General features: G+C 41.1%; 1 protein-coding gene across 11 annotated transcripts in view; it reads right to left on the reverse strand.

Annotated features, from left to right (window-relative positions):
• The window catches only part of LOC306885434 (microtubule-actin cross-linking factor 1-like), a gene marked incomplete at its 5' end in the record, with an annotated part of 158310 nt that overhangs the window by 19402 nt on the left and 117848 nt on the right, over nt 1-21060 (reverse strand). For all 11 annotated transcript variants that reach the window (XM_079441944.1, XM_079441935.1, XM_079441936.1 and 8 more), the window contains 23 exons: nt 32-238; nt 360-515; nt 642-824; nt 1342-1470; nt 1724-1921; nt 2007-2162; nt 2520-2693; nt 2774-2875; nt 2962-3063; nt 3161-3283; nt 4296-4522; nt 4617-4842; nt 5771-5974; nt 6481-6699; nt 6939-7166; nt 7841-8047; nt 8192-8418; nt 8501-8585; nt 8871-9197; nt 9638-9797; nt 9962-10128; nt 10329-10499; nt 10652-10813. In XM_079441944.1, the coding sequence (XP_079298070.1) occupies nt 32-238; nt 360-515; nt 642-824; nt 1342-1470; nt 1724-1921; nt 2007-2162; nt 2520-2693; nt 2774-2875; nt 2962-3063; nt 3161-3283; nt 4296-4522; nt 4617-4842; nt 5771-5974; nt 6481-6699; nt 6939-7166; nt 7841-8047; nt 8192-8418; nt 8501-8585; nt 8871-9197; nt 9638-9797; nt 9962-10128; nt 10329-10499; nt 10652-10813 (4140 nt within the window). The remainder of the gene's footprint in view (nt 1-31; nt 239-359; nt 516-641; nt 825-1341; nt 1471-1723; nt 1922-2006; nt 2163-2519; nt 2694-2773; nt 2876-2961; nt 3064-3160; nt 3284-4295; nt 4523-4616; nt 4843-5770; nt 5975-6480; nt 6700-6938; nt 7167-7840; nt 8048-8191; nt 8419-8500; nt 8586-8870; nt 9198-9637; nt 9798-9961; nt 10129-10328; nt 10500-10651; nt 10814-21060) is intronic.

Below are 21060 nucleotides of genomic sequence, written 5' to 3' on the forward strand. Positions count from 1 at the left end.
CACAGACAGAGTGAGGTAAACCAAAATATACCTGTTTGGCTCTCTTGCGGGCCTCATCCAGGTGGCGTCCTCGGTCTAGTGATCTCTGTACCAGTTTGTCCCAGCGGGCCTGTACACTAAGCAGCAGATTCTTGATGAGAACCACATCCTGTTTGAGACTGGCAAACCGCAGCTGAGAGCCAGCTTTCTCTAGAGCCAGAACCTGTTCTCTGTGAGTGTTCACCTCATTCACAAACACCTGAAACATACAGGAATAAAGACAAGGATTAAGTTACTCAAAAGTAGTAAATTCTATCAAAACTCTTAACAAAAGCAAATAATATGTGTAGTACTTAAGCAAGCCACATTTTCTGACCAACCTTGTGCTCATCTATCTGGAATAGGACGGTGTCGAGAATGAGGCTGGGTGGCTGAGCCATGTTGAGAGTCTGCTCTGCCTGTGTCAGCCAGTTTATGGTGTCCTGCAGGGAGGTCTGGAATCCTGTCGCCAATGAGACAGCTTCCTCCAGTTTACCCTGTGGAAAGAGATGGACACAGAGACAGAGGCATCTTAAGATTGGAAGGCAGAATAAGATACATTCATCTGTTCATTACTTATCAAATCTGTTATTTAAACATGAATGTAAGGTCATAAATCTTACCCTTCTGTCATCCATTTTGGCATTGAGACTGGCCCACTTGTTCTGTAGCATGGCCAGGTTCTGTTGGGTCTGGGTGGTACCAGGTCCAGCATCCTCCCCTCCTCTGGCCAGCAGAATGGACTCTCCCTTATCTAGTAGCCGATGGTACTGCTCACTCCTCTGGGTCAATTGAGCCTGGAGCTCCTATAAACAGGACAGAGCAGGAGAAGTTGATTATCAAAAAGTGTTGCTATTATTAACCAAAACTACTAAATTTGTTTTTGTTAACAGAAATAAAGCTGAAATATAACTAACAGATGAAAAACATAATAGAATATCAGAAATGCTGGCAACTAACTGAAATAAAAATGCAAGTAAATTACTAAAACCAATAATTTAAAGCTAAATAGACTTATTAAAACAAAACTAATATAAATGACAAAAGCACAAAATGTCTAAAATTAAAATAAAAACAAAAATAAAATTCAAAATATTAAAAATTACTAAAATAACACCGTCAACAAATAATAATATAATGCAATTAGGCTTTTCCTAATAGAATGCAAAGGCAAAATATTCCTGACTATGTTCTTCATTTAATTTAATTTCTTATTAGAATTTCCAAAGAATAAATAAAGTAAAATAAATGCTCTAATAATAATATATTTGAGAGTGGTTTGTTATCTAATGAGTGGACTAGAGGTGAACTCATTTTGTGTACCATGTGTTGCTGCAGCTGCTCTCTGGCGGTCTCAGGCAGGCCACCTGTGGGTTTGGCAGCAGACAGCTGACTCTCTGTGCGTCTGAGCCACTGCAGAAACTCCTCCAACTCTCCATGGAAACCCTCCGCCTGACACAGAAACCATGCAGGGGAAAGACAATGAGCTAATTGATCCGACACCTGTACTACAATATTAAAGAGAACCATTCTCGGTGCACAGCAACCCTCCAAACTGCATCCATTTTACTGAATCGACTAAATGTAATCCATTGCAAATGGCGCATTTCAGGCTACAAACATATGCAGATCCACTTGTTTTTCTATTGGTGCTTTCAATCAGATCTCTCTGTATAATGATGCAGTGGTAATATCTAGAGAGCACCTGTTGCAGGGCAGCTTCCAAAAGCTTCTGCCTCTCATCAGTCTTCAGCAGGAGGTTCTTCCAGCTGCGGTTGAGCTCATCCAGCTGGTCTCTCAGGTGGTTGATTTCATCTCCAGGACTGGACTCCAGCAGCTCAGAGCCTGCGCTGTTCACGGTCTCCACTGTAGCCCGATGGGACAGCACGTCATTTCTTAATACCTACAAAGACAGCTTGATTAAAGGAATCTGGCTTAAAAAGGAAATAAAAAGCAGAGTACATAAAAATGCCCCAAATATTCCGTACATGATGCTTAGCCAGCTCTATTTCGATGGCCTTGGGGTCAGAGCTAATGGGTCGCTGGGTGTCCAGTGTGGCGTGAGTGTGACTGAGCCAAGACTGCAGCTCAGAGAGAGCATGCTGGAACTGACCTAGAGCCAACAGCGCACCCTCCAGTTTGTGCTGAGAGAGAGAAAAGAGACAAAATGCTATCAAGAGCAAGAGCATTTCCTGTCTGCCCTCTAAAATGCAGATGAATTGAACTTACATTTCTTTGAAATTAGTTTTCATACTCCATTTTACAATTCAAGTTTTGCAATACCCAATATTCAATAATGATAGTAATATAAAAATAATGCTAATAGCAATAATAATTAATTCATAATTCATTAACCTAATGGTAGCCTGTTTAAAGGAGCACTTGGATCATTGAAAAAGTGTTTATTTGCATTTTAGTTATCTAAATGATCTGTTTTATACGTAATTGTTTTGTAAATGCAAAAGGAGACTGAGATAATAAACTGGTCTGTATTTCCTCACCTGTCTGATTGTGATTTTGTCCACCAGGTTGTCCCATAGGTGGCGTAACTCAGTGAGAGGCTCTTGAATCATGTCTCTGTCAGTTTGGTCGCTCACTTTTCTGAGTAGCAGCTCTCCTTGGTGGGAAAGCTTCTCCATGTCAATCTGCTGCTGGTAAACTTCCACTTTATATTGCTGTCATGTAAAAATAAAAAGGGTCAATCTTTTTCTCAATGTGTTTTTTGAGATAAGAGTAGATAAGGTCTGATGCAAACCTTGAGCTCTTCGATCTGTTGTTTAACAGTGCTGAGGTCTGTCCCTACAGCTGGCATGTCACACAATTTGATCACAGCGTTGTCCAAGTAGTCAAACATGCCCTGAGGATATATAAAATGATAATTGAACATACAGTCTGCTTGATCAATCAGGGCAGATTTTGTGGTTCCAATAGAGTGATAGACACCTGAAGAGCATCCTGGTACTGCACAGAGGCAGTCATGGCCTCTTCCAGTCTCTCCATTCTCTCTCTCCACGTGCGGTTCAAGCCTTCCCAGGCTGCATTCATCTGAGCAAAACAAAATCAAAAACATGGAGATATTTTGTTTAAATGTGAGTGAAACAGGGCGTTCTCTACATTGCTTATCACTGCTCTACCCTCTTACCTCATCGATGGTCTTCTTGACCTCTGGTTTCTCAGTCTCTCCGCAGGCAAAGATGAGGTCAGCTCCAAGTGTTCGTACGATCTCCAGTTCTTCCCTCAGCCCATCTGTCTCTGCCTTAATGGCCTGAGTGTGAGATAAAAACATCATGACTACATTCTCTTGAGATCAATATCTTGACACAAGATTATGTAGTTTGATCCAATCTAAAACCCCATTATGGAGTATTTTATTAAAATGTACACGGCTATTCATACATAGGCTATTCACAGTATTTCTGCTGTAATAATGACAAAGCTGATTGTTTTCTAACTTTTTTTTTTTAACTGAAACTGAACATTGAGCTTACATTTTTTAGAAGTTTCAGAAGATTTCAGAAGTTAAATTGTAAGCTTACATTTTTTGATTTAAGAAATTACATTTTGCTCCTCAGTTCCAATAATTTTTTCTTCAATTATAAGGGGAGAAATATGTTATTATATTATTATTTATTATATTATACAAGAAATAACGTTCAGTTTATACATTGATTTTTTTAACAGATCCTTTAGAATTTTGCTGATGCCCTCTAGTGGTTGCGAACTGTTGATCTATACAGAGCTTCTTTAAAGATGGGGTATGCATTTTTTCAAAAACGCTTTAGAAAACGAGTCTGGCCGAGTACCAAAATAAACTTGTACCCAATCAGCAGTAAGGGGCGTGTCTACTCATGATGCAGAGGAGAAAGCGCTCATCAATGCACATGACGGACATCAGCCGAGCAACGACAGAAAGATATACATGGCAGATAAAAAATGTTGTTTGTCCGGCCTGCGATCGGATGCCAAGGATGTTTCTTCTCGATAGGTGAGTAACATTGGATTTGCTTTGTTTCACAGAACTAATCATTGCTGTACGTATGTGTGGGGCGGAGCTATCAACATGGGGCGAGACTCTTTTGGGGTAGGGGCGTGTTTGTTTTTGGTGATTTCAAATGTCAACATTGGCTTCCAAAATCGCTTACCCCACCTTTAAGACATCCTGCATCCTACAGACTAGTCAATTTTGAAAATATGTAGTTTTTGTACATCTCCACTGGAAATTTGAATAAACCAAAAAACAATTCATGTCTTGCTAGTGACTCTATTTTTGGACTGACCTCTGCTGCCTCTATTTGTTGTTTTATAAGTGAAGGATCCACCCCTGGGTCCTCCAGATCTTTCACAATGTCCTGAGAGTCACGGAGTGTGCTCAGCAGAGCGGCCATGTCAGCCCAGAATTTTCCGGCGAGATCTAGAACATCCTGAAGCTTTCCTTCTTTCTCCTCTGCCCTCTGCCTGATCTCATCCCACAGAGAGCGCAGCCGCAAGAGTCGTGAACGCACCGCTGAGGATGGGAACAGATTACAAATTTACCGAAACACATAGGATAAAGTGTTTCCTACAACCATAAAGTGTCATTTCAGATCAAAAATCTTTACCCTGGGCAGCAGGATCGTCGTGTGGGGCACGACTGATGAGCTCTTCGCCTCGGGCACACAGGGCACTGAAAGATGGAAGGAGCTTGTCCAGTTCTAGTCCTGTTGCCCTGTGCTCCGCAAGTTGCTCCCGGATCTTGTCCACCTCAGCCGCCACTGGAGGAGGCTGCCGCAAGCGTTGGACTGCACCTTCCAGAGTTTCCAATAGAGGGTCCATCTTATCATGGAACTTAATGGAGAGAAAGAAGACAACAATTAGATCAACTACAGCACACAAAAGTAACTTCAGAAGTACCAGGCATAAGGAGGAGGGAAGATTTATCCCAGACACATGCTAAGGGGTAGAGGAAGTTTGTGCTTCTGCTAAATACCATAATGTAAATGATTAAGAAATTAATTGAAATGTACTTTTCCCATCTTCTTGTACTAACAAGATGCTACCTACAGGTCACCTGAAGTAAGCTAAAACTAGTTTCAACATATAAATAACAAAACATTACAGATTAAAGGTATTCCTGATATTCAATCCAATACAGATGTTATATCAGTGGTTAAATCAGTGGGTGATGATGCCCTTACCTCTACCAGCTGATGGAGTTGCAGAGAGCAGTGATGATGGAGGGATGGACACACACACACAGCACATCCACAAATATGAGTGATGGGTGGACGGATGGACCAAACGGACATGGGAGGGAGAGGTGCAGGGTATAGGCAAGGGTACAGTTGCAACAAGCAGGAATGGGGAAAGTTTAGGGGATACAGGAAATGGAGAGGACAGGATGACAGGATATGGGGTACAGGGGTCGGACAGGTGGAGTCAGAGTAAAGTAGAGTTTGAAGGGATGAAGGTGGAGAAACAGTACAATGTGTTAATTCAACAGCATGCAACAGGCCAGCAGGAAGAATTAATAACACAAACACTGAGCCAAAATGCACCTGATGATGTCAGATGTCAGTGATGTTATTTAAAAAAAAAAAACTTTCGTTCAAATCAATGAGTAAATAAAGGTGACGTGTGTCATTAAAATAGCTTGAATTTACAAAATGAGTTGATATTGTGCTGTATAATGCCGAACTGTAGGCTGTAACCTTTAAATAAATCACAAGCTGGGCAGCAGTCCAAAATCAGCATGCTACCATTTTGCAGCAAATACCTGGACAGACTGTGACACTGCTTCATCCAGTGCTGTGGCTCGACCTTTGACCTCCTCTTTGATGCTGAGGTAACGTCTCTCTGCTTCATTATAACGTTGTCTTACTGTTGCCCCTTCCTGGGAACTCAGTTCTGCCAGCTGTGGGCCGATCTTTAGCAGTTTATCTATGTGAGGCTTATGCTCAGCGATGGACTCTCTCAGAAGCTAGGAAGGAAGACATGTAAAACATGTCATGTGATGTCAATACATATTACATGAAATGAAAAATGTTTTGTGGGTCTTAGTCCATGTCTAATGATGCATTCAAGTCCTCCTGGGAAGTACATATTTATGAGTTTGGGAACCTCCTGGGTGCATTTTTGCTTTTTTATATTCAATTCATGAAGATGCTGTAAATTGAATCGTTATATATTGTAATTGCACAATACATTGAATTTTGTGCATGCAAGATAGATACTTTAATTGTAAATGAAAAAATGTACTATTAATGCAGATGCTGCATTCACTGTCTAAAATGTTTTTTCAATGACACACCCCAAACTCAGATTTTAGAAAATCCAAAGAAAATACTCACTTGTAGTTTAGACTGTGGTGACATTTATATGCGTTCAACACAAAAACACAATCTTTCCATCATGACTTGAATGCATCGTATAGCCACAAAGGAGCAAAATGGACTCAAGTCCTTTGTCTGCATACTGCCCACTCACCCTCATTTGGTCTTGCTGTTGTCTGAGTGCTTCTGTGTCGATGGCAGGAGGGGGTAACTGGGTAATCAGAGTCTCTGTCTCGCCCAGCCAGGGTTCAAGTTCCTCATACGTCTCCCAGAACCGCGCTACTAGCACCTGAGCCTGCTCTAGAGCTGAGAAGCGCTCGGCATGACTCTGATTTACTGCTTCATAACGAGTACTTAAAGAGTCCGTCTTCACCTACAAGGACGAAGCATAAAGAGGTTTTATCGGGTGAACCAAATGAATCTTTAGAGACTGAAAAAACAAGCTTGCACTGTTGTTTGTCCCCAACATGACTCAACAAATCAAATCTCCGCCAGAAAAAGCATTAGTCACATCAATTCAATTTTCCTGATCTAACCTTTCGCAGAGGAATAATTACATAGCTTATTCTGACCCTTCTCTCTTTCTCTCGCTCTTCTTTTTTTGTCTCTAACCTTCAAAGCCTCTCTCTGTTGTTTGCTGCAACTCTCCAGGATGTCCTCTCGTGTCTTAAGGAGTTGGTCCACCGTGTCTTTGTGACGGATGATGTCGATGTTAAAGGCTCTCTGCACCTGGAGCTGAGCCACAGTCACATCAGGCTCCAGACTCAGAGGCCCCAGAGACGCCAACTTCCTCTCAGTCTCTCCGACCCAGGTCAGCTCTGCATCGACTGCCTCCTCATACTGAAACAATAACACACACAAATAAGTGTATTGTCAACAAAAGAAGTATGAGAAAACATTTACAAATTCAAGAAGGCAACATGGACAGAGGATCCATCCTAAATCAAACTTTGCTTAAGCAACAATTTGTTAAATATTTATAATATTAATAATATTTTAAAATGTGTTAAAGTTGCAAATGTACTTATTAAATTTGGACTCACTTTTTTAAAAATGTAATATTCTCACCATTAACAAATCATTAACTATGACTTTTGCCTCAAACTCCTAATTTGCTGCTTATTAATAGTTAGCAAGGTAGTTGTTAAGATTAGGTATTAGGTAGGATTAGGGATGTAGAATATGATCATGCAAAATATGTGCTTTATAAGTACTAATAAACAGCAATATGTTATTAATAGGCGTGCTAATAAGCAACTAGTCAATAATGAGAATTGGTTCCTGTACTAAAGTGTTACCATTATTCTTTTAATTTATTATAACAATTTGTATGTTCTTTAAAGTATTACATCATTCTAAAAAGACAAAATTATATATTGTAAAATAATTATATAAAATTAAACTTGAATTTCAAGGTATGGAAAAGGTATGGAAAAATAATGTTACATTTTAAGTAAGTTTAGGTTTTGGCTCTGTGTTGATCAGACATATATGTACAGTATTTGCCGCAGTACCTGCTGTGACCTTTGGATGGCAGCCTGCACTAACTGCACTCTCTGTGTGATGGTCTCATCAGCTTGGCGGTAACGCTGATTGGCATCGGCGACCAGGCGGTCCAGGCCTTCTCGTGCACGCCAGGGTACCAGATCCAGTAAAGCACTGCCCACCTCATTCACTGTGTCCAGAACTAACCTCTTCTCAGCAGACACACACTTCAGCTCCTGAGCCAAACATACACAATATAAAATAATCAATTCCACTGAAGACACTTATTTATTTACACAAATTTATTTGGTTTAGCAAAAACAAAAAGTAAAAAGTGATTCATCAGTACTTAAAAGAGATAAAACGGTAGACATCCTCACCCTCTGTCTGTCCTGATAGGCTGGTGCTGTGTCTGGCTCAATGTTGTTAAGCTCTGCCTCCACTCTATCCAACCATTGGCTGATGTCATTGTGTGAGCTAGCAAATCGCGTGGCCAACTGAAGGGCCTGTTCCAGAGTACGGAGGGCTTTGCTGCTGCCCGCTGTCATCTCTGCATAGCGGCTTTTGATGCCATCTAGCTTTTCCTGAATCAACAGGACCTCCTCACCTGTCACAGAGATAAAACATGATCAGTCAAAGCAGGAATTTGTTGATACACCAATAAACACAGAGGCTGGATTGAAAAGTACCAGTGGTTTGTTTTAGCAGAGCCTGTCCATTCTTAATGGCCTGGTCCACTGTCTTTTTCCTGCTGATAATCTCTTCATTAAGAGCCTGTAGGGAACCAGCAGTAGAAATATTAATTTTGAACATAATTCAAGGGGATATCATATAACATATAACAGAATTAATCAAATAAAATACACTGCATTGGTATATGCAATTCATTTTATTATTTTATCAGAATATCACGTAATTAATTTTAATTGAATGACAGACCTATATAGCTCTGACCTTACTAAGTGACAGTTTTTTTTATTTTTAGAAAATATTCATATTCTCTAAACTGATTTATATGGTATTGTTGATCCTGGGCAGCTATGACCTTCAGAATCATACCAGTGCGTGTTTGTGTTGCTGCTCTAGTAGCTCCGGCTGATAACTCTGCACTGAGACCTCGGCCAGTCTCTGGGCCACTTCAGCTAGCCAGTTAAGGACTTCCACCTCTTCCTCTCCAAATAGCTGTGCATTGGCCAGGGCCTGCTCCAGCATGACCTCTCTCCGACTGCACCAATCGTGCAGCTCCGTGTGCCCGTTGCGCAATGCTGCCACACGTTCACCCAGCCAATCCCGATCAGCCACACAGCTGAGCGGGTGCAGTGATTGACTGAGAGTCTCAAGATGGTTTACATCATTCTCCCGAGAGGATACCTCCTCTTGGACAGCCTGGGATTATAGCCCAGAGTAAAGAGGAGACGTGATTGAATGAGAGTAGAAGGAGAAAAAAAAGACAAGGCAAACATAAACATGACAATGCAGAATAATGACAAATCATAATTAACTGATGTGAGCAAAAAATAATACGTGAATCAACACAAGATGAGATGGAAACACAAAATCATGATGAAATTAAACTGCAAAATGGAAAGGATGTGGGCAGGATCACGACCTGAATTTTGTGCCTTCTTAGATAACTGCATTCCTACCAGTCCATTTAAAACCACAGGAGACTGACAATCTGTTCTCTCCTCTGCATCTCTAGCCAGTCTAATGATGCTTGACACTTTGAAAATCGCTTGCTAAAATGATAGATCTTGGTTCGGGAGCAACAATTCTGGCAACAGACTCCTAGGATACATCTCTCCCAGGTGCTGTGCATACTCTACCTTGTGCCTTACAATCTGCTGTGTGATTTTGGAGGTCTGGGTTCCCATTGGCTCAGCGGAGCTCAGGCGTCTCTCTGTTGTGCTCAACCACTCACCGAGCGGCTCCACTGCCTCGTGGAACTGCAGCGCCAACCCCTGCAGCTCCTCTAGCTGCCGCTGCCTGAGGACATGATGTGAGGAAGAAATCTGTGTTATATTGTTATGACTACTCTGTTTTTATGGCCTTGTAAAGCAACCAAGTGATTGAGTTCTGAGTAAGAGATTCGATTAAGAGATTTTATGGCTGTGTCTGGGTGTCCATATTGCTTTGATTATGGAGTTTACCTGGCGCTGGCCTTTTCCAGCAGATTTGTCCATCTCTCTCCTAGGCTCTCAAGTTGTTTCTGGATTTTGTCTCTATCTTGTGTCTCGGCTGTAGCAGCGATACGCTCTCCTTCTGCCCTGATCATCTCTACAGTCCCACGGCGGTCATCCAGCAACCGTTGCAGCAGCTAGGAATAATATGGAACCTCAATTAATGTACTTAAACCTGAATTATTATTTTTTTTAATCTAGCATGATAAATTTGTCTAATTAGTCTGATACAAAATCAAGGGATCTCAAAGTCTTTCACTTTCAGCTACTTTAAAACCATTACAAAATAGAAACTCCTTTAAAAACGGATTACTTTAAAATTTGATTAAAATGTAACCTTCTGCTCCTGAATTTGTGCTTTCACCACACGGTACTCAGCAGACGGAGGTTTCTGATTGGCTATAAGCTCCTCTGTGTCACTCAGCCAGCTCAAGAGTGGCTCCAGTGCATCTTGGAACTTCCCACAGTGCAACAGGGCCTCCTGCAGCTGTGCGATTCTTTCAGCAACCTGTGAATTAAAAAAAATTATATATATATATATATATATATATATATATATATATATATATATATATATATATATATATATATATATATATATATATTTAATCCACTTCTATCAGTCAACTAAAAAAAGGCTAAAAATTGATGCAAGCTTACCCTCTTGTTGAAGGAGTTCCAGTGCAGGTTGGTGGTCTCCAAGTCATGTTCCAGGGCCTGAGTGTCAGTGTGTTTGGCTGCACTCTGTATAAGACCTTGACCCACAGCGTTGACATGTTGCAGTTTGGGCTGAATGCTGTCTATCTGCTCCTTTTCTACGGCCTAAAGAGTGAATGAAAGAGAGATGACAAATGACTTGAGCATATTACTGGACATTTGTTCTGCTACTGGACATGTGATATGATAGAATGTGTCTAAACAGGTCAAGGCTGTAAAAACACAACAACATGATAATGGTGGCATGGCCATTATAAATGGAAAAGCAGCCCCACACATTGACTGAAATTAAATACAGTGCCTTGGCAGCAACACTGTACAGCTTTATTTCACCAACAGACCAACACTACAGCTCTGACAGAATATCCAACACAGGGGTATTTGGCAACCTGTATGTGGTGAACCACTAACCAATGCCATGACCAGCAGTTACCAAAGTCAACATAAAATCCATTTTAATTTTGTAATGTGACATATCTCAAAGAAACAGAATATTCATCAGGAAAAGTACTTTTTGTGCAACCAAATGGAATTGATTGGATCACAAAAAGTGGGCATTATATATCAGAATGGATTTGGACCTCAATGCAACTTCACAGGGGATTGCACAATTTCACTACTGTCTGCACTAGGGATGCACCAATATTTAAATTCTATTCTATACCAATAAGCCCATAATTATCTTCATTTTTTGGCCGTTACTAAAGTCTGAAATCACATTTTGTCTGAATACTTTCTGCAATAAATGAAGAATGAAGTTCACAACCAATAAAGTATATAGCATGAATGAAATTCTGACGTACTACATCCGCTATGTTGACTTTGTTATGTGACCCATGCCCTCAGTTCCATTGCATTTTAAATGTAAATTTAGGCATCCCAATATATAATTTACACTACAGTGTGAAAAATGAATTTCATTTCAAGATAAAGAATGTGTAACTTAGATAAAGACATTGTAACTTAATTATTAGTTTTTAAAGATTAACTTTGAGCGTTAGACGATGGAAAAGGTAATCATCTATAAAGCTAAGGGAAATCCTAAATCCTGAATCCACTGTGTGAGTGTGTGTTAATTTGTTTGCAGCTGCCTTGTGGCAAGTGGCTTCATTCCTGCTTCAAACAGGATGTCTGTCGGCCTCAAAACAATGAACCACAGCTTCAACCTGCTCCACCCTCTTGTCGACAGTATATGAGACTGTGAGAATGTACGTGTCTATGCAACGAAGAGAGTGTTTGGTCCCCTTTTGTCTCTCTATATCATGTCTAACATTATCCTGAATCCATCATCTAGGCCTCCTCCTCCTCCGTATCCTTGGTGCCATTTCCCATTTTTAATCCTGATCATTCATCACATGTGGCACTTTTCACCCACCAGCACAGAAATAACACCATTCAACTGCATCTGTGGCACAACTCGTGGCCAAATCAAAGGGAAAGCTGTTAATTATTTCATAGACAATTATATATCTATATTATATATGCTACGACCACCAATTCACAACAGGAAAAGAGGAAATTTAGTTTGTCAGATCTAAACAAAGATGCTCACATGTCCACATGTAAGTAGGACGTAGCTATACATATCCATCCAACAGAAAGAGGTCAGTGCAAACAAGAATCTCTCCTCTCCTTACTCATTCTCTCAGAGAGCATTTGACTCTTGTAATGCAGGCCTCTGGAAAATATCTAGGATGCCTGTCATTCCACTCAAACGCTCTCGACCAATCTGGCCAGCAGGCCGGTCACACACACACCCACATGCACACGAGCGACTGCTTCACACATATCTCTCCAGCACTCTCGGTTTCTTTTGTCACCAAACTTTAAACTCTTTTGTTTCTCACTCAAACCCCCACAGATCACTTTTAGCTACTGGCAGTATTCCATCCTACCGCCAACCCACAACATCACTGCCATTGGAGTCTTTTGTTTCTCTCGCTTCAGTTCAAACCACAACTTCATGCGGATATGCCCAGATTTTAGTAAAGAAAATATTATAATAGCTGGCTAGGCTATATCCCCCACACTATGTGCTGATTTTTGCTGAGCTTTCTAAACCTTGCTCTGTATCTGAAAGCATCAAGAGAAATTATTCTCATGCAATTTTTGCTCAAGGCAAGATAAAATCAATCAGACTAAATTACAGTACCAGTCAAAAAATTTGGACACACCCAAATGAATGTGTTTCTCATTATCTCAAAGGCCTTTTGAGACTTAAGTTGTGCTTATGTATGAATTTCATACAAAACAGTTGAGTTTTTTTTTATGAATGACTCAGAATACAACCATTTTGATAAACACCATTTGGTTACTGCGTATTTCCCATAATTCCATTTGCATTATTTCATAATTTGGATGGCTTTATTAATATTTTGAAGTGTCTTTTGCCTGGTACTGTATTTGAAATTTCTGTGTTGCTGAGTGAAAAAAAAAAATGCATGCATGTTACAATGCTAGACATAATATAGACTACACTTCGTGAATGATTTAATGGAAACTTCAAGGTATTTCTTTGTTTGACAAATATAGCATAGGCAGAATCAAGGCATGGCATTTCCTCTTCAAAACATAATACTCAAAAGCACACAATAAGAAATGTAAGGCTATAAATGTCTAAAAACAGCAAAAAACAAATAAAAGTCTATCTTGTCTTGAGGTACAAGTGGAGAAAATCTTAGATGTAAACTTTCTAGACATCCCAGGAAATCACAGGAATATGATTTCTTTCAAATCAATGAAAACATAGCCGTTAGCAAATTTCTTGTTCTATAGAGACTTTCCAAAACTCTCTCTCCAGTCCTACTCTTCCTGTCTTTGCTTTCACCTCCTGTGTTTTTCCGGCCTCGCAGTTCCTTGTCTTTATCTCTGCTTCCTTTCTAAGGATTTCGGATGACTTCATTTTATCTGACCCAAATGTTCTAACAAGGATATAATTCACATGGTTCCATTAATAAATACTGAGCAAATAATGTTAAAAACATAGTCAATGAATTCGCAGCATATGTGACTGCTTTGTTATGGCTGTGGTTGTGCCGACAGGGCTGCAGGGTTTGTTCAAACTCTTGTTTGCAACAGTCTTTTATCACAGGTGTTTCCCGCTCATTGTCTTTCACTGGCAATCATTATCCAAACAATCAAATACACCCGCTGTTACCATATGCCATAACATCAGTGCTCACTCCCTCCATGATTGCTCTTCCCTTTCCACTGTGCAAATCAGTTGGTGCATCTGTTTACCTGACCGTCTCTAAAACTCTACCCTGGACAGACTCTAAATTGATTGTGGGTTTCAGATGCTACGTCAGACGTTTCTTCTGACGCCTCATGCAGCTCTTATTTTGAGTACTACCAGGTGTTCTGCCATAGAGACTCTTTGTTCATTCATGATCAGGCTGTTGCAAAATCTTCTAACTTTGCCTTCTAAATCAGTCTCCATTGCAAGTGTGCAATTTCACTGGAGACGGCCCGTAACAGAGAGCTGCTCCAAAAGATTGCAAAGATCTTTCCCGGGGTCTGTGGTTGACTCCCTCAGCTTTGAGCATTACGGGGGTGAGAGCCTGGCCTTGCACTGATAGGACTGACATGCCCTTATCATCTATTTATATTTCTAACAACTTTCTACAGTGTTTGTGTGTTACTGCCAATTGTGGCTACTCTTATAGAGGCTGATGTTTATTTCTCACTTCCTTATCTCAATTGGAGTACCATCAGACTGCAGGAGGGGGATTTGAAGTGAGAAGAGATTTTAAAGTTGGTTTGGCACCGGAAGACAGCCCCCCTCTCAAATCAGTCATTTTGTTCTGCTCTTTTCATTTTTAAATATCATTTGCTAGCTGATCCGGTTCAGTCCCTCAGTTGCTATAATCCTCTCTACCCAAATCCAGCCTGACAGGATTTCTGCATCTGATTACATCTGAAGGGATGGGGAGTTTTGAGAGTGACCATGCAGAAAGGCAGATTTGGCCAAGGCTGAGGGTCAAATGAGATGTGGATGACCAGTCAGACTTATAGAGACAGTAATGCAATAACTATCCTGTGAGCTTAAGAACTAACAGGCAGTCTCTCGGCCACCCGCCACTGTCACTGTGAAACAGAGCAGACACCGGCCTAGTCACGGCAGCCGAGAGAGAATGTCAAGCGCACACTCACATTATGTCAAGAAATCTAACATGTATTTACAAAAAACATTCCTGTCTGTTTTTTGACTCTTAAATCGCTTTCGAATACATACACAGTGCGCTCACTTAGACAAAGCAGTGCTCAAACAAAGCAAACCCATGCAAATGTGTGCACAATCCCATTTGCCTGTAACCAAATACACAAACGTTCACTAGGGTTTGACTACTTTGGAGTAAGCATGCATTTTAACTCAGCGAGCATGTTTGTGTTCATGTGATCATCACTGCAATAGACAAAGAATCCCAGGATACATACACATACCATGCACTCAAAGTTTTCTACCTAAATAGACACCTAGAATCATTCCAGACTATAGTAATTATGTGTATTAACATTTACAAACATGGATTAACCAGTAATTCAAAAGAAGACTGTGCTTGGATCTCCATGAACAAAAACACACACACATCCCTTCAATCTAAACACAATTACCTTCTTAACAACCGAAAGGATCAATGCTGAAATATGCTGGACGATTAACCCATTCACTAGTACTTTGATCAGACAATTGTGCACCTTTGTAGTGTAAAATAGGACTAAAAGTGTAGCAGGGTAAATTTGAGTTTATTCTCCAGTTAGTACAAAAATTCAGCAGCACTTTCACTATGCATATGAAAATTTGGATGATCCTTGACGTGATCACCGGCAGCAACACATATGATTCTATGCTAATTGGATCTTATATTTAATGTTTCTTAAAATATTGTAGATTTATGTAGCAAATAAGAATTTATAAAATTATAAACTGACCCAAAAAAAATTGTTAATGATCTTCAGTTTTGTTCAATGTAATTAAATCAACAGCTGTTCGATAACTGAAAAAAGAAGTATGGTATTTGGGGTAAAAGCACCCCTGCTGTTGGGGCTAAAGGCACAATAATTAACATGATAATAAATAGCTGAAAGACTTTTCCATTGGTTGGCATGACATGAATTAAATTGGGTGTCCATAAAATATTATATTAATCATACCATATAATAAAATATCATTTGTATCGTTACTACTTTAAAACTATTCCCAATGATTATGGGATCTCCTTCAAACGCAGTAAAAAGCTTTTAGAATCTTTACATTGTAAAATACTTTTGCTGTATTTTTTTAAAATGAATATTTAAATGACAGTGCATGTATTAAATATATTAAATTAATTTACTTATCAAAAATATATATATTTATTTTAATAAGTAGTAACCTTTATTATATTATGCAAAACATTACTTTAGCTATATTTGTATATTTATATCAATACTGGGTGCCTTTTGCCCCATGCTGGTGAGTCTTTTACCCCAAATGTGGGGTTAAAAGACCCCCTTCCCACCTCATACATTTTTTTCATACAGATTTTTAAACTAAAACCAATTTTCCTACAAAATGTGTTGCTCCATCAATGTTCAAATTTTTTTTTTCTGTAATCATACACTGGCAGTAGTAAAAAACACAATTACCTTAAGATACCTTTAGCCCCACTGAACCCTATTATACAACTAGGACAACATTTACTGCAGCGCTAAATTACGTTATTTCTCTAACTGAACACCACTAGCAAATAACAACCACAAAGCTTTGTGAGGTAAAAAGGTCCTCAGGAAAAATCCTCAAGGACAACATTAGTAGACTTCACAGGGATATTGGTGAGGTGATTCTAAATCAGTGTATCTCAAACTATTTCAGGTCAAGGAGCACTTAAAAAAAAAACTAATCTGAGGGGAAATCACAAACTATTACCAACAGCTGGATCTGTACCAGAGAAGCAAAAAAAATGCCCCTTAGTATAAAAGAGCTAAATGAGCTAAATGTTCGCTAGCTAGAAAGTTAAGCATAACTGAAAGAAACACTATCACAATTAAATGTTGATACAATCGGTTAATTCACTGTTATATGTTATGAGATTAAATTAATTTTGGTTGTTTTTGTCATTAACAATTATTTATTTAAATAACATTTCAATATTTAGATCAATATTTAGGTCAACTAATCTGCAGAACCCGGTTTAAGAATCACTGCTGTATAGTATTTTTTTTTGGGCACTGGTTTAGAAAACTCAACCTATAAACTGACTGAAACTATAAACTGAGTTACCTTTGCACTGACCACCTTAAACAAACTTGGAGGAAGAGGTTTTTTTTTTTACCTTTGTGTCCAAATCAAGGTCATGTTTTAGTGGTGAGATTTCTTCCACAGAACTTGTTTCACAGGTGTCCTCACAGTCATTGTCACGTGATTCCACAGCCTCCTGAGAGCTCGTCTCATTCTCGCCCTCGTTAAAAAGGCCATGTAAAAGACCTGGCTCTAGTTGCTCCCACTGGTCTCTCTGTTGGTGCACAGGGTCTAAGCCTGATCCATCTGAGTCCCATTCACTATCCCCAGTCATTGATCCAAGTACAAAATCAACACCTGATCGGGTCTCCTCTGACTCAGAGTCCAAATCCTGACAGTCTTCACAAGCAGAGCCCCCATCGGACACAAGCCGCTCAGGGGCTGCCAGGTAAACAAAACTATCGGGGAAGAGAAATGCCCCTTCCTCTGGCTCAGGGCAGCATTTTGGGAGGGGGCTCGGAGGGGCTGATTCCACTGATGGAGATGAGGGGCAATCCTGAGGATACTGAGGTGGCACAGCCACAGCTAAATAAACAAAACTGTCTGTTGCGACAAAAGCATCAGCATCTTTGCTGTCAAGTCCTGCTGTTCTTGACTCATGTTTAGTGGTCGACAGGGGCAGAGGGGAAGGTGGAGCAGATTCAATACTGATATTCCAAGAGTCTAACTGGGGGTATGAGGCACTTGAATTTGGTGTACTTGTGGTTCCCTGAACAGCCTCTGTTACTTCCCACTCATGTGAAGATACCTCCTCTTGAACAAATACTTCCACAGCGACTGAAATCTCTTCTTTTTTCTCTGATTTTGAAGAAGCTCCCTCTTGGTCAGAGGTCATTTCCATAGTTACTTGAGCAGGCTCAGAGGAAACTGCATCCTCATGAGAGACAGTCTCATAGTGACTGTTCTCAACTTCCCTTTCTGCCTCATCTTCCAAGACGGAGAACTCTGGGGACTGTTGAATACTGTCCTCAATTTCCACCCCTTCTAAATCAGTCGTAAAGATGCCGAGATTCACATTATATTCAGCATCTGCATTCAAATTCTCTAAGGGGAGAAGTCCATGCTGTAAGGAGATATGAATGTCAGATGTCTCATCTTGTTTCATTACCTCCTCATCCTCTTGCTGCTCATGATCTGATGAAGCTCCACTGCCTAAATCTGAATCACTCTCTGGTTGCTCATAGCTCACAGTTTGAAATGCATCCGATGGCACAGTCCCATCTTGGTGTGAGGTTTGAATGCCACTGGATTCAGAATCTAAAGCATCTGCATCAACTATGTATGAAGTATAATCATCCTGATCATGATTATTACCCTCACTGTTGCAGGGAAGACAACTTTGCAGTCGGTCTGGGCTTTGGTCAATATCTTTAACCGAAAAACAGCTTTGCGTACTTTCTGTTAAATTTTGATTCATTTGTGTTACACATGGTTCAGTTGGATCTGTGACATCATGTGTTGACATCACAGCACAATCTTCATCATACAGCTCTTTGATATCGCATTCCTGTTTGGCATCAACTTGATCCATTTTCACCACAAGCAGGTTGTCAAAGGTATCCAAGTATTCAGAAGTATGAGAAAGATCCCTCTGCTCAGAAACAGTTGATTTGTTTGTGTCCTCTTCCAAACACTGTCTTTCAAGTTCAAGAAAGAGTTCATCTGAACCTGCCTCTGAGCTGGGGCAGGGGGAAGCACTGGGGGCCTCTGAGCCTCCAAATCCAACAGGTGGCATCAAAAGGGGCCAGTGGCCTGAGGATGCAAGTTGTTGCGTCTCCCAGTCCTGTAATTGTGATTCCTCCTCTTCTACCTCCCAAGATATACCACTTGTTTCACTGTTCTCCAGTTTCAACACCGCTTGCCAGTTTCTCTCCTCCATCTCTAGTCTCTCTTCCTCTTCTTTCTTTTCTTGCTCTCTATTCATCTCATCCTCCTCCTCCAACTCCTCCAAGATTCTGCGTTCATCTTCTTCAAAGCAAAGTTCTGAGGTGGTCTTTTCTCGTAGCCCGCCAGTAGGGGGAGGCCAGCCCAATAAACCTTCCTCACCACCCTCTTGACTGATACAGGGAGACAGGGGCAACCCCCCATAATTAAGTCCCTCTCCTTCTTGCAGGAAAGGTGACGGAGGATCCAGCAGGTACAAAGATTCCTCATCACTCTCCTCACCAAGAACGGGGGGCAGCGGGGGCAGGATAGGAAGAATCCTCCCATGGCCCCGTGACCTTTTACTACCCCTCATACTACGGGGCCAGGTACGGGCTTTAGTGGGGGGACAAAATACCGGTTTTGGGGGTATTAGTGGAGTGGTGTCTTGGTCGTGTTCCAGTAGGGGTGAGTCTCGCTCATTATCAGAGGTTTTAGCTGCAGTAGTATCCCAGTTTTGTGGTGGTTCTTCGGATATACTTCTAACACACATTGGGGCTTGAGTTTGTTTGCTCTGCTCGCCTCTCATTCTCTCAGCCAGATAGATACTAGGACTAGGTTGTGGAGAGTCTGAATGAGCAAAAGTAGTAGTCTCTGAGGGTAGTTGTTCTTTTGAGGGAGAAGACAGAGCAGTAGCTGGTTTGTGAGAGTGCAGCTGGAGGGGCTGTTTTTGTTTGAGCAGATGAGGAAGATGGGAAGGAATAGGGCTAACTGTGGGAGTGAAAGATGGCGAGCTGGAGACAGGTGGAGTTTGAAGACCTCCAGATAAGGCAGGGGAAGGTGAGAAAGGTGGTGAGAAAGGTGGTGCCAAAGGTGTCGATGATGTAGAAGGAATAGAAGAGGCTAGTAAAGATGGTACAGGATGGAGAGGAGAGACTGGGATTCCAGCCCCAGACAGACGCTTCTCTCCACTCTCTCCAGGTGAAAGCTCTAAACGTTCTGCAAACTCAGGATAAGTAGGGGGCATGAAAGCTTTCCAGGAGCGCCGATTTGGATTGTCCTTCTTGTCACTGCCCTGGTGCCGCCTTTTGGTCACAACAGCTGCCCCAACGGCAGCTGAATTTGATGCAGGAATGACCACTGAAGAGCCAACTCCTCCGACAGGTGACATACTCTGAGGGTCACCGGTGAGTTTCAGAGCATCAAAAATAACTCTTTCATCCAGCTTTTTCACACCTGCATCTGCAGGCCCTCCCCGTGCAACAAATACTCCACCTATGTTGGCTCCCAATGTGCCATTGCTGGAGAGCGTACTCCCCTCACCGCCCCCTGAGCCCAGAGTGCTGCGAGAAGGCTGGCTGAGCTTTGAGCCTTGATCAATCTGCTCATTGATGCGCATAGTGTCGTAAATTGAGCGCTGGGGTACATAGCAGTCCTCAATGTATGCCTCCTCATCGTCGCCCTTCCCAAGGCACCTGGAGTTCTGCCGCAAGCAGTCCGGGCGGCTCAGAGGTTTTCCCATCCCAAACCACAGCGCCCTCAAGGGGCTGAGATGGGATGGTTACTATTCCACAAACAAAGCCTGCTGTGAGCAATAGTGAGGTTCTGAACTACTTCGATAGCTCACCCATGAGTCCTGTAATAAAGGCATACATGGTCATGCACTGAATTCTCAGTATACAATTAGTTACGATGCTTAACATCCAGCATAAATATCCGTGTAAGAAAAGGTACGAGCCCTTGATTCAGAGCTACATGGCGGCATCTGCACGTGCAATGCTGATATGCGTTAGTAGTGTCTCTTTTGCACAGACAAATCTTTGAAGTAACATATTAAATATTAAGAAAAATATACAAAAAGGCTGGAAAAGTGTCTGAATCAGATGTGCAAAATCCATAACAGGATAACAACATCCCTCATGGACAGTATTCCTTTGTTTCCTTTATGAACCGCTGAGTCCTAAACCCTCAAAACAAGGGCAAAATCCAAAATCCTTTCCTTCCTTAGTGCTGCTTCCTCTTGACTCTCCTTCCCGCTGCCACAACAGGAAAAATCAAAGAGGGGCTTCAGCTACTTTCACCATCTCCAAGAGGCAGCAGCCAAAGCTGTATGAGGCTCCTTTTAAGGTGAGAACTTCACACTCTGTTACATAAAACTGAGTTCAGCAAAGAAAAACAAAAAGTGCCAGTCAAGAGATTTTGTCTCTCA

The sequence above is a fragment of the Barbus barbus genome (genome assembly GCF_936440315.1).
Source record: "Barbus barbus genome assembly, chromosome: 19".
NCBI classification, from domain to species: Eukaryota; Metazoa; Chordata; class Actinopteri; order Cypriniformes; family Cyprinidae; genus Barbus; species Barbus barbus.